General features: G+C 44.5%; 1 protein-coding gene across 12 annotated transcripts in view; it reads right to left on the bottom strand.

The window, feature by feature from the left end:
* Positions 1-14,354, bottom strand: part of CADPS (calcium dependent secretion activator) — a 416,509-nt gene that overhangs the window by 225,893 nt on the left and 176,262 nt on the right. For all 12 annotated transcript variants that reach the window (XM_032458143.1, XM_032458141.1, XM_032458140.1 and 9 more), the window contains exons 4-5: positions 14,016-14,096; positions 2,616-2,849 (exon numbers count right to left, since the gene is read on the bottom strand). In XM_032458143.1, the coding sequence (XP_032314034.1) occupies positions 2,616-2,849; positions 14,016-14,096 (315 nt within the window). The remainder of the gene's footprint in view (positions 1-2,615; positions 2,850-14,015; positions 14,097-14,354) is intronic.

Below are 14,354 nucleotides of genomic sequence, written 5' to 3'. Positions count from 1 at the left end.
CACTCTGCTTTTCTTTCAAATCTCTGGAGCCTCAGTTTCCTCATCTGTAGAGTGGGGGTAATCATATGTGTTCTCTCTCTCTTTCTCCTTGGCTGTTGGGGGAAGATCAAATGAGACGATGTATGGAACCGGAAATGTTTCCACTGGGTGGAAAGAATCACCAAATGAAAAGAAATAGGAGGCAGAGGAGAAATAATACAATGTTTGGAATTGAAAAGATCTCAGTTCAGATCCCTAATTTCCACCTTCACCAGCTGAATAATCATTTGCAAGGTCCTCAACCACCAAGGCTCTGTTTCCACCTCTGCAAATGCCTCGAAAAATGGTGGCGAGGATTCACGGGAGTGAATAATGGCAAAGAATTCTGCAAATACCTATTGGTTTTCATCAGCACACTTCTCCTACCGGAGGCCATGCCACTCGTAATCCTGGACCTCAGTCCTTTTGCTGCAGTTAACTGCTGTCTGCTGTCCCTTCCAGTCATGCAATTTCTCTAATTATATAAAATATGTCTTGTACCAACCTGCAAATTCAAACCCAACGTGCCCTGATGGAATGACGGTCCTCTCTCTTCTTTTACCCCCATCACTGTGTCTCTCCCAAACACATTCACAAATAGACGCTCAACACTTGGTGCTGTCTTAGTGTGATGCACAATTGAGGTTCTAATTAAAAAGTTTTGGGGGAACCCTAGGGCATTTCATTCTGTACTTGTACTTACAAGTTACAGCCTGTGTGAATCATGCACACATGGCCGTACAGTTGAGGACTCGCCCACATCCATATTTCAGATAATCAGCTATATAATATTGAGTACTGATAAAGAATTAGAAAATTACAGGTTTAACCGCTTCATGAAAATCAACAAACCATGTTTTCCCCCCTTTCAGTAGGAAGACAAGAGGCAGTAGGGAATAAATTGCCACCTTTAATTGGCAATAATCAAATTCAAAGACACCTAAGAAAGTGTTCAGCACCTCAGGTGGCAGTATTAAAAAAAAAAGAAAGGCAGTTTCTGTGAAATTACACTGATGATTTTTTCACACACCAAGTGCTCTGTAGTTAATTGAATACCGTCTCTTCTGACTGCAAAATACACGTTGAAAACACTGCAATGTGACTCTCTCAATCCAAACTGAGTGAGTCAAACAAATTACCTTCAGTTAATTCACAGCAAGCCTTAATGATGCTCTAGGATATTAATTTAGTCTTTACAAATTATAATTAAATCTATAGAAAATTCGATCTATTCTTTGGTTTCTCCGAATCTTGGGTTATCATAGAATCCTTCTGGGGATTTGGGCTTCCCTGAGTTATGAACGATTCTAAAACTGTGGATGCATGAGAAGTACCTGGATAGCCTATTAAAATGCCTGTCCCAGGGCCATACTCCACCGAGAGATTTTTTTTCCCCTGATAATTTTATTGAGGCATATTTTACATGCATAATTAACCCAATTCAAGGGTACAGTACAGTGGTTGAATTTACTAAGTTGTGCAACCATCATGATAAATCAGTTTTAGGACATTTTTATCTCCCCCTAGTGAAGATCCTTCACGTCCATTTCTACTTCCTGTCCCAGGCAACACTAACCTGTTTTCTGATTCTGGATATTTGCCTTTTCTGGACATTTCATATCAATGGAATCACACAATATGTGGCCTCTTGTGTCTGGCTTCTTTTACTTAGTATAATGTTTTTGAGGTCCATCTAGATCTAAGCATGCATCAGTGGCTTGTTCCGTTTAATTGGTGAAAAGCATCCTGTAATTTAGACGTACCACATTTTGTCTACTCATTTACCAGTTGACAGCCATTCAGATTGTTCCCATTTGGGGCTGTCGTGAATAACGCTGCTATCAACATTTGCAAGCAAGTCCATGTGTATGGAGTTGTTGGAACACATGGTAATTTTATGTTTAATGTTTTGAGGAACCACCAAACTATTTTCTAAACTGGCTGCACCATTTTATATCCTCATCCTCTAGAGATTTGGGTCAACAGTTGTGGGTGGTGACAGGAATCGGCATAGTGAACCAGTTTTCAGTAATTCTGGTATTGCTAGACAAGAGCCACTTGTTAGATTATTTGTGTGAAAAACTAACATGTGAGTAAAAGTTACAGAGAAACACTGACACGTTGAGCATTCGGCCACAATTCTGGCACAAATGCACTCTTTCTTGGGGTGATGAGACAAACTAAAATACAGCTCCACTGCAACAAGGGGCTCTCTATGGGTCAGCAATGGGAGACATAATGGGAGATAACTGGTAACTCACTGTGAAGAGATGCTACAGTGACTTTTTTCCTAACTGTAACGCGGGCTGCCAAAATTTTAAACTTTCTAAATTGCACAAGGTATTTATGAAACCCTCACTCACTGCTTTAAGATGGGGAAAGTAATCCAACACTAAATTTAGCAGGTGGTTCTTTTGGAAAAGGATGGGCTCCCGGAGATGGAAGACGACTTGCCGATTAGCTGACCTACCCTTAGCAAGCTGCTATTTCAATAACTGCTCCTGGGGTGCAAGGCGGAAACCAAACTGTGATGCATCTAATCACCCGTGTCGTGCCTGCTATGTCAGGAAACTTTCAAGTGGTTGAGGGCTTTTTACCTCCAAGGAGAAGGACAGCACGACGTCCGACTTGGAGAGCTGGTTCTCGCTCTCCTCACCCATGTCGATGATGGAAGCGTTGTGGCTGCGTTTGAGTTTCTGCAGCTTGAACTCGCCACCTTTGGACACCGGCATGCTCTCCAGATTGGCCATGAGCAGGTTGACGGACGACTTCAGCTCCTCAATGTACATGTTTTCCATTTCTTTGGATACAAACTTGGGAAATTTGCGTTCCTTGTGGAAAAAAAAAAAAAAAAAAGAAAGAAAGAAAGGAAGGGATGAGCAGAGGAGTAAACAGAGACCTGATTGACAGAGATGGTTTTTGTCTCGCAGCCCAGAGTGGTGATGACATTGACCACTAGTGAAATTTGCCCAGACAGCATGCTAGAAAAATGTTCAGCCTAGGTGTGCAGACAGCTGCCTGCCTTCCAGTTATATTTATAATCCCTAACAGGTAAGAAACACACACATAGACATATAATAAGAAAAGAATCAAATGTTTTATTAGAGCTTCTATTTTGTTCCTCAGTTTTCTTCAGCAAATCTGATCTGTGGAGAGAAAAATGGAATGATACTTTTCAAATCTGTTTTCAGTTCAAACAGTTTTTCTTTTTAGCAAAATGCATCCAGTTGTTTTTAAGTTGTGGAAAGAGAGAAAGACACCCTATTTCGGGATATCTACAGAGATTTTCTCACATGAATAATTCAAAAGGAGCTCATTTGAGATGTTTCAAACATGGCCTGTGGCTATTTCTAAAGAAGAAGAGTTAACTGTTTTCAAGAAAAATTGAAAAAAATTAATGAAGTGATTAAAAACGTGATTAAAATTCCTTAGAAAAGAAGATAAAGCAATTCAGTATCAGAACTGATCTCTATTTTTTTTTCCTTTCTCATGAATTAAGTTGCAATGGCAACATGTCTCTTGATAACTCTAAGTTGTCTAGGTGCCTTGAATGTACTTTGGATTGATCGCCTTCCCAAAGAACCACTTCCCACCTGAGACATGAACTTGCCTTCCCCAGCCCAGCTCCATAATTAAGCTGGTGAGGGGCAAGCCAAGTCTGTTTGACCCTTTTTTTTGTTTTTTGGTTTTTTGCAAGTGTCATAAAAATTCAGCTTGAACTGTCTTAAGCAATGAAAGGCATGTATGGGTTTGAAAATGTCCTGGGGTAGAAGCAGCTTCAGGCAAGGCTGGAATCAGGAGTCAGATAATATCACTATAATGGTTTGGGTTCCCCTGGGGTCGCTCCATGCTCAGTCTAGTTTCCAATAATGTCACAAAAAGGTTGCTAAAGATCTGTATCTCACGTGACATCATGCTATCTAAAGGAAGATATGCTCGTTTAGAAGTGCTCACAGAAGATGGGGCATCTTTTATCTCAGAATCCTCACCCAAGTGTGGCTTATGTACATACTCTGGACCAATTTCCGTGGCCAATGATATCTCATGCTGGATTGTTCAGGCATGAGTTATTTCTTCCATCCCTGTGGCTCAGGGTAGAACTCCACCTGAATCCCATGGAACATGAGATGGTTTGCCAACTCTGGGTGGCAAAAAAAAATAAGATGTCTAACGTATGAGCACCTGACTCAAACTCAACCAGCTAATTCTACTAAGTGGCCAGCAATCAACTGGATTTTGATGTCTCAAGCAGCTGAACTGAGAGATACAGAGATCGCAGTCAGTGGTGGAAATGAAACAGCAAGGTCATACAGACTCCTGGGTGGTGGCCATACTGTTCGTACTGGATCAGGTGGAAGCAGAGTAGGCACCGGACAGAGAGAGAGGAAAAGGTGGAGAGATAGAAAGAGGGAGGTAGAGACAGAGAGAGGGCGGGAGGAAGGGGTGGGGGAGGGGAAGAGAGGGAAGAGAAGAGGAGAGAAGAAGCTACTTAGAGTCACAGAAAGGAACTTTTGACTTTTAATTGGTTTTCTTTCTTTTTTTTTTAATTTACTTTTATTTTAATTTTTTAAATTGGTTTTCTAATTCTAACAAAGCCAAGTCATTCCCGTTGCATTTTGGATCCTCGGGATACCCTTTTCTTCCTTTCAATATTTCCCCCCTACCCACTAATTAGCTAGACGGTTGTTTCTTCCTTTGCCACCACAAAAACTTCACAGAGATTCACACAGTGAGAGTGACAGAGATTCACTGAGATTCACATAGCAGACCCCCTTCACAGAGCTTGGAGATGCCCTTGGGTTACGCTGGTCTTTCTCCCACCTGGAGGCCAGCATCAGTGTTCCCCTTACCACCTGCCTCCCTAGGGGACTCTCAGCCACCTTGTCATCTTCCACATTTCAGCCTCAAAACTTCAGTTCACTAGGTTGGATCCCCCTTTCATACTTTCTTGTAATACCTCCTTCATCTTCTTGGTAACACGTATTGTAATTATAATTAATGAAACAATAGTGAAATTTATTTAATGTCCTTCTTCCCTGCAGAGTCACAAGGCAGGACCAGACCGATTTTTACACCCCTAGTGAATTCTTGTTATCCAGTATAATGGTTGGCTCATAGTCGGTATTCAATGCATATGGATGGCCCGTCAAAATGTCCATATTAAATATCAATGCAGCTAAAAGTCAGCTAGGAGGAGGAGATGGCGAGATGACGAAATTAAGTGCTGGAAGAAAAGTCAGATTCTGCTTTTCCATGTAAATGAGTATAGGGGTCTGAGATCCACCCAGCAACCTTCGACTACTGGTTCCTTCTAGAACCTCTTGGTGTAATCACTTCCCACCTGAAGGCTGGGCTCAGCCCACAGCCTGGTGCTTTCTAAACACACTGTGGGTGAATGTGAGAGGAGAAGCAGGATGAGTGTTTCGGAAATGATAAAATGGACTGATGAGCTCGGCAGGACCTCGTAATGATGCAACACAAGACTCTTCTCTTTGACAATTTTGTACAGTGGGCTTTATCATCCTTCAGCTCTATCAGAGGGCAATTGTGAGCCTCAGAAGTCTGGGTATCCTTCGTGACAAAGGCCATGGGCTGCTGGGTCGCCATGACTTAGAAGAGATTTACGGCCAGCCAAACTGTGCCTGGCACAGTGTTAGGCATGGAGGATGGTGATCAAAGGATGTGGACTGTTCTGGAACTTACAGCTAGTGGGCAAAAGACCTACAGGGAAACATCAAAGTAGATGCTCTAATGGAAGCAGATGAGAAGTGAACTCTTCCTGAGACAATCAGTGGGGGCTTTCCAGAGGAGGTGACCCTTGGGCTGAGAGTCTGACGGATGAGGAAGAGTTCGACATTGACTTGGGTTGACTGAGACATGGTCACTGGTCTTCGCTCTTCTCTGTGAAATATATAATAGGCCACTGTGAATCCAAGAAGGTCTACCTGACTGAACAGGATCACCAAATATTTCCCCATCTCCTTTTGAACATGGCCCTTCTTAAGAGTGAAGGGAAGAATGGGATAAGTTAATTCGTGTTCAAGGCTGCCAAGCAGCAAAGGTTACAAGCTAATGGCCTGAAGGCTGTTACACTGACCTGTCTCTTTCCTTCCTGTCCTGGGGCCCAGACCTCATGACTATATGAGATCTGGGGGGAGCAGGGTAAGTGGTATCCATGATTTTTACTGGAAGCTGCTGGCCCTGCAGTTGCCATGGAGATGGAGAGAAAAACCATGTCTGTGATGTGGGTTCTTTCCTGCCAATCAGCCTCTAGGCACCTTACTCTCAAGTACAGTCCTTTCATCACACCCATCTTTGGGGCTCACTCAAGGCCTTTTAACTCCACAGTCCTGAAGTTTTGGAATAAGACACAGCGGTTACAGATAACATCCTTCTAGCCCAGAGCTGGTGTCCATCAAACGTTACGCAGCAGAATACTGGAAAAATCCAAAGAACAATCGCTCCTCCTAGAACTTGGATAGTTCCACGACATCATAAAAAGAGGCCCATAAAACTGAAGTCTTCAAGGGAAAGCAAGGCCATGTTCCTGCTCTGGGCACTTAAGCCTTGAGAAGAAACAGCGTTCTGCCAATCCAGGCTGAGGCTCTCAAGCGGAGTCTTCCACAACAGACCCGTTACAAACACATTTCAAAGCCGAAGTTGTGCCAAAACAAGGAAAACGGAGTCATCCATCCTCGACTGCTGCACTCCCAAGCATAAAAGTAAATCAGCCTTGACAACAGGGTTGTTTATTCATATTGCTTTATGAAAGCCCAAGCATATGGATGGATGAAGCCTTCCAAAGAAACTCTCCGCCGGCCGTTTATTTTGGTCTTGGGCTGATAACACTGCACCACAAGGATGGTCTCCCAAGGACAATTCCTACCAGAGTTACTGATGCTCGGCCACACTGAGGGATTTTTGGAACATCTTGAAAAATAGCATTTGAAAGTGCAAAGAGCTCTGTCAGTCACTTGCTTTTCTTTTCTGCATATAAATTCATATGCATTTTTACCCATAGAGATTGAAGTGGGTACATATAAAAGCTGACAAGGGTACCCGCCTTGTCACTGGGTACCACCCACTCAGATAAGGGATCCTTAGACCACAAAAATCTCAAATAAAATGTGGTGGGTGATCAGAAGGAAGGATGTGGCAGAAGGACTCTGTCTAGACATGGAGCTGGCCAACAGCATCACACCGATTCTATCCAACCTCTCAGACACTTCCTGGGGCCCTAGCCCGGGTCGGACGGTATGGTTATCCCTGGGGATAAAAGAGTCCGCTGACAGGTAAGTGCTCAAGCTGGGGCCAGAAAGCAGCCAATCAGGTGTCACCATGTGACACCCGAAGGGAACAGAGGTTATGTGCAGAGTACAGAGGGGCACCGAGGAACCTGATCCCGTCCACACTGCTGAAATAGACTCGTCTCTGAATCCTGGGCCAGCTACGTAAGAATCGTGTGACTTTGGACACGTTTCTTCACCGGTCCAAACTGTAGTTTTTATATTTGAAATGCGAATAATAATAAACTTCATAGAGTTATTGTGAAGAGTGAGAGATAATAACCAACGTTAATACTTTCTGACCACTGACCATTTATGTATATACACATACATACGTATACATATACACATCGCTCATACTCATGTACATATATACACACGTATATACATATGCATATACATACACACACGTGTGTGCACATACACACATATACGCATGCCCATATGCATATATACATACGCATATACATATATGCATATGCATTTATATCAGGCACCACGCTACTGCCGCCACTCTAACAACAACAAAACCAACAATAATGATGGTGACTAGAGTAAAGATCATGATGCCGGTTGGCATTTTCAGGTGTCCCTGGCTCTAAGCTAAACACTAAACGTGCTTTATCTCATTTAATCCTTCCAACAAACCAATGAGGCTAGCGCTCTCACTTATTCCCATTTTCCGGATGAAAATGAGGCATAGAAGTTAAACCAATGACTAGTAGAACTGAGTTGGAAACCCAGAGCCCATGTTGGTTGGCTACCATTTGATAGGGCTGAACTATCTGGCCCCAAATGGCAATCGGGCCGAGGTAAAGCCTCTCAGCACGGGGTACCCTCCGTGCACGGCGCACGTGCTCAGCAGAGCGCTGGTGACAGCCGAGTCCTCCACAGCAGGGGCCAGTCCACCATCACCGCCAATGTGGACAGTGCGATGGTGGGTGTTGGGTAGAGTGTAGGAGTGATGGGGGAAGGGTGGGCAGCTTAAATGAGAGAAAGAAGGTCTTGGTGGTCATTTGTGCAAACCAGCATCACAGATGTTAGAAGGCATTCTGGGCACAGGTCTTACAGTTCCCCGGACTAGCCCTTTTACTCAAACCTGTCCTGAAGGGGCTCAGTCTTACTTTCTGAGCGTCTGTGAATTAGATGGACTTCCTTTCCCTTGAATGAACCTCCCTGGCATTTACATTTCTCTCTGAACTCAGATCTCCCCGAGTTCTCAGCCACCTGACAAAGGCCAGAGTCAGGCAGATGCTCCCTACACACATCCTTTCTGGCAACAACAACAACAAAAAAATTGAACTAAACTTCTACTCTGTTCCCGGACACTGCGTTCCTTCATGACGCAGGCTAGAAGTTGGCACAACAAAATTAATTTGTAAGCCGAGGGTGGTATCATTCCCTGGTAGGAAAGGATTCCACTTTTATCTGATTTTTGGCAACGTATGGGACAGAACTTTTCCATCAGGGAACTATTTGGATGTTATTTCTCACCTAGGCACATCATCAGTGTTTGCAAGGGGACCATGGGATGAGACGGTAATTTTCCTCTGCAGAGAGCAGGGGTTTAAATGACAGCTCCACATTTCAATGATGGCTCGAAAAATCAATGGTGTCTCACTCCCAGACCTCTGCCACTAATGCTACAAAAGCGGTATTATTTGTCTTACATAATTAGCTCAGGAATTTTGGAATTTTCCCCTAAAATTCGGCCAAAAGCAATTAGCAAATATCACAGTGGCACTAATGCCACAATCTGCCTGTTTAAGCTCCAGTGTCAACTTCTAGTCACACAATTTAAATAACTGAAACTTGACTCCTGGTTGAAATTTGGGGACGTTTTAATATCAACCTGGGAGGATTTGGGACAATGTTTGAGCAGGGATTAAGAAGTCTTTTCTACCAGATTTTTTAAAAATGCATTCAGAGCTCTCCACGGAACTGTTAAGGCAGCGTGTGGGATGTTCACAGGGAGGCTCACGCAGCCTGTCTCTGTCTGGTGACTCGTTGGATGCTGGTGTGACTGAGTTGGTATAGGGTTGCGGGTAGTGGAAAGCCACCTTGAACCTGCCTCCCCTTCTCTCCTCGGAAGGAAAGACAAACACACTCCTTCCATAAGTGTGTGATGATGAGAACACTGCTGGCAGGCAGGACCACCAGGGGCCCTACCGTCTCTTTCCCAGATTCCAGGCAAATCAGAGGAGAGGGGATTCAGAATTGCAGGAGCCTGTTCTGCCTGGTGCTGTGGCTTCATTTAGCCTTCTGGAAAAACTGAAGCGAACACCCAGCAACTTTATGTGGAAGAGAGAAAGCAGTTTCCTGAAGGAGCGACCATCAGGGAGGGAGGAGCTGGGGGCAGACTTCCTGCCTGTCATCGGACTGCTCAAAAGAAAGAACGCCAACTTGGAATCAGCACTCAGCTTTCTACTTACTAGCTGAGTGCACTTTGGTACATCACTTAAACTCTTTGATGCGCCTCAGTTGGGGACAATTATCTTAACTCCCAGGACTGTCTGTCACAGGTCTAAATGAGAGTTTCTGTGAAATTGCACAGCCAGGGCCCAACAACATTTAATAAAGGACTGATTAGCAGAGAGGGAGGTCAGGATGAGGTAAGGGGAAGGCCTTGGTGAAGGGTACGTTAGATTCTTGGATTGGGGTGACTGGGAAAATGAGGGCCTGTATTTGGGAAGGCATTTTGCAATGGTAGTGCGCATACTGGTTAAGAAAGGAGATTCTGGTCAAGTGACCTTGGCCAAGTCCTCTAATGTCTCTGCTTCAGCCTCCTCTATGAAATGGGGGGTGGTCATGATGGCACCTTTCTCCTAAAGTTATTGGGGGATCAGATGGATTATCAAGTGTAAAACGGTTAGAAGAGAGTCAGGCACACGGTAAACACCACGTAAGCATTAGTTATGTTTGTACGCATCTTCAGGTGTCTCCCAATTGATAATGACCAGCCCACGCATGGCCCTACCTTGTAGGTACCACCCTCCTCCTCAGTGATAAAATATCTCCAGCATCCAAGCGTTCATTGAGACCCTCAACCCCTTTCCACAGTGACCTGGTCGATTTCTCCAGGGCTTGGCTCTTGAACCAAGTGGAGCCAATCAGGGGCCTGACTCTTGAAGTTGTGAACTTAAAGAGGGTAGTGAGAAAAGGGGAAAGAGGAGGCAAGGAGAAAGAGTTGAGAGAGAGAGGTTGATTGGCTGAATGAGTTACTATTTGGCCTTCCTGGAAATACAAACTGTGGAACCACCATGTTTCCTACCTGAGAAGCAAAGAAAGATGGTGTGCAGAGGAAGAAGGAATAATGAACGGGACACAGAGTCAAGAGATGCGGAAAGTCCTGATCACCTGGTGGCTCTTGGGTCCACGTCCTTCCCAGGGGTTTGCTGTGTGCTCTGTGAGACACTCCTTGATCTCTAGAATTGAACCCCTCTTTTACATAAGCTTCCTTGAGTTGGTGCTTCTAATTTGCAATCAAAATGCTCTACTCATCTTTTAGTTCAGAGGACAGAGTGAATTATGTATGACGGCTGACATCTATCTCCAGGAATTTCTGGTTATGATATTTATAGGTACTGACGTTCAACCATATGGGTTGAAATGCACACCCTCAGTAAAATTCACTGTGATGCCGGAAATAGAAAAATCCGGGCATGTGGAAAGAAGATAAGCCAGGGTGCTTTGTTTCGATACCTCTTCATGAACTAGCCCCTATCTGAGAGCTTGAGATTTTATTTAATTCTTAGTAGATGTGATATTTCTCACTCTTCCTCAGCATCAGCCAGGCTGGTTTAGGCAAAAGGAGAATTTACTTTTCCTGGAATCCAACTCAACTGAGGGAAAAGCAGTTATACAGCAGAGGGTCCAGAATAAGTAGAGGTCCCTTTGTCTCTCGGTATGTTGGCTTCACTCTTTTATCTTCTTTTCCCTCCATGGAAGAATTGAACATGGCTGTAGACAACCTTCTGCCACATGAAGACACAGTTCTGTGGGCCCACAGTCCACAGGTCCCAGCGAAGGGTTTCATTGGTTTAGCTGCATCCATCTCTGGACCAATCACATGTGACCAGGGCGGGCTGGGAATTGTGATTGGTTCCACGTGAGCAAGGAGCTTACTTACTGTCCAGGACCAACTAACTCTGACAAGGGGGCCATTGGCATGAACGAATATTGCAAAAGAAGACAATCAATTTCCAGGAGAACAGGAGGCAGTAGTGCACAGACTCTCACAGAAATCCTCAGTACCCTGAGTGTTTAAATATACCCTCCACATACCCTGAAATTATTCTTCATTGTCTGTAAATAATGACCAAGATTCACTTTAATTGACTATTTCATTGTCCAAGAAAGTCTAGATGCTACTTTGTCAACGACACCCTCTTTGGTATCAGAATACCTAGTGGCGTGTGTGGGCCAGGGGACAGAGTTCTTTGATCCACTGCTCAGAAATGAGCATGTTGGCTCCACTAGTAACAGTTGTTCACCTATGTCTTTTAAAAATTAAAATTAGCCCGTACAAGGTTCTTAAATTATCATGTGAAGCCTCAAAGCAAACAAAACAACTAAAATAAAGGTGCCATGAGCTAGTGTTTGAAGCGCGCGTGTGTGTGTGTGTGTGAGATATTTCCTTTAAGTGGCATGAACACTTACTTGTTGAGGATGTCATAGTTGCTTAAGGGAAGGGCATGGACCAAATGACCTCTACTTTCTAGATAATCAGCTGAACAGACACTGAGTTTACAAAAGTAAATTCTAAAGCCTTACTGATGTTTACTCCCACATCAAGCAGAATTTTCAAACCCAAGAGCCTTTTACACTACCTGTAGCCAAATAACTGCATACTATTTTTAGCCACCAGACTGGACTCTACTACAGACTTTGAAGGTGTCCAAAAACAAGATGCAAACCATTTCAATAAAACTGCTTAAGCAGGAACAGGGATTTTTCCTGCCTCTTGGAATCTCTCTTCGGTTTCTCCTCCAGTAGAATTCCTTTCCACGTGCACAAACCCTGAGACACTTCTTTCCATAAAGAGGAACGTTGAATGCCAAGCTCTGCTCTGTGCGCGTCCTCCCTCCCAAGTCCCACAGCCCCCTACCCTCACTCACATGGCCAAAGGAACCAGTAGGATCCTGTTATTTAAAGTGTTGCTATTTTGTTCTTCCTGGATATTTTTGCATGAATTATCATTTTCAAAATATTACATTAAAATATCATTTACTTCGATGACTGCACTTTCCCCCTTTAGTTTTTAAATTTTGCAGCTGAGGTCCTCACCCTGTCCCAATCACGTTTAGACAGACTTAAGGGTCCAGTGGAGCCTCTTCACTAGCACCTATCAAGTTCCGCCTGGGTTTCTCCCATCCCTAGAACTAGAATGGTAATACCCCTGCAGGACTGTTTGGAGGACTGCATGAGATGGTAGATGTAAACCATTTAACATGCTTGACGCAGACTCAGTTCTCAGTAAGTGCTCCTAGCATTACTAGTGTTAATAATAACACAAACAGCAGTGCAGTGAGAATAGGAGATAACAATTTAGGTTCACAGTCATGAACAGGAAGACATAATCCCAGCCCCAGAGAAGTCCTGTCTATGGGAGAAAGACACATAAATGAGTAGTCACCACTTGATGAACTGTCATAATAAAGGTTTACCTGCAGCATAAAGAAAGCACAAAAGTGGGGAGGACTGGCTCAGCTCTCAGAAAAAGGGTTTTAAGTTGAGGACTGAAGGCTGAGAGGGAGAGCTTGCTGAGGGGAGGAGAGAAGAAAGGTGATTCCAGTCGGAAACACTAGTGGGTAGAAAGGCACCGAGGCTGGAAAGAGCCTGGGACGTTCAAAGGGAGACATTCCGTGTAGCTGGAATGGGGGAGTTCTGGCGGGAAAGTTGTGGGAGGTGTGACTAATAAGGGAGGATACGGTTTGTGGACTTGAAAGCCTTGAAGATCATGCTGAAGAAGTTAGGTTTTGTTCTGGGGACAATGGAGGATTCTATTGAAGGACCGTGAGGTTCTCTCTTGAGCTGTTCGTACACGAGGTTTTAGAACAGCAATCGGACGAAGGACGGACAGGAGAAGGGGAGGGAGTGGAGCCAGGGATACCCATCAGGAGGCTCTTGTTAAGATCCAGGTGTGAAAGATGAAGGCCTCAATCAAAGCACTAGCAGTGATGCTGAAAAGCAGTGAAGAGATCGGACCCACACTTAAGAGGCGGAATCAGTGAGCCGGGTGGCAGTTTGAGTGTGGAGCCACGCGGGGAGGAAGGAGAAACTGACAAAGACAGAGGAGCCTTCATCCACAGTAACCAGATGAAGGCCACGTGAAGAGGAGTAAAGGGAGCTATGTGTACTTGGTGGGAGGAAGAAGATAAGGAGTAAGATTTTGAACACACGCAACATGAAAAGCAGGGGCCTATCCAAGTGGAAAGGCTCAACAGACAGATGGAACTCTAAGTCTGGGACTCAGAAGAGAGGTGAGGCTGGAGTTTGAGTCTGGACTGATGAGAGGAAATACATGTGCTGTGTCTGGGACAGCTGCCGTGAGAAAGGAGGGCTGGGGACCCAATCAGGGTGACTGTCCTCATGTCCTTCCTCTCTGAGCCTCAGTTTTATCCTTCCATGCCCCTTAGTAATCAGTGTGCTTCCTGTACTCCAGGACTTTGGCCTGGTCCCCCCCGGCCAGTGTCCCCACAGTTTCCTTACCCTGGCTATTTGGTCTGCCATTTGGAGACGTCCATCCAGCTCGCGTCTGATCTGGGCCGCCTGCTCATCCGGATTGTCCAGCTGCACAAAAACACAAACATGGAGATGTTCAGTTTGGGTGACAAAAGCCACAAAATTCACGACTTCCCATTTTACATGCCTGCTAGTGCCCTCATGGATATATTTCACTAAACGTTAAGGATCGTGTGACAGACAAGTCCAGTTGCTGGGAAATCCCAAACTAAATCCTTTTCAGGATGTGGTAGGCAGGTCGTTGCCAAGAAAGACATTTGAACGAGCTTGGATAAGAGTCACTTCTGAACCTCCAGGTAGCACTGC

The sequence above is a fragment of the Camelus ferus genome, chromosome 17 (assembly GCF_009834535.1).
Source record: "Camelus ferus isolate YT-003-E chromosome 17, BCGSAC_Cfer_1.0, whole genome shotgun sequence".
NCBI classification, from domain to species: domain Eukaryota; kingdom Metazoa; phylum Chordata; class Mammalia; order Artiodactyla; family Camelidae; genus Camelus; species Camelus ferus.
This window is presented reverse-complemented; position numbering and strand designations above follow the sequence as displayed.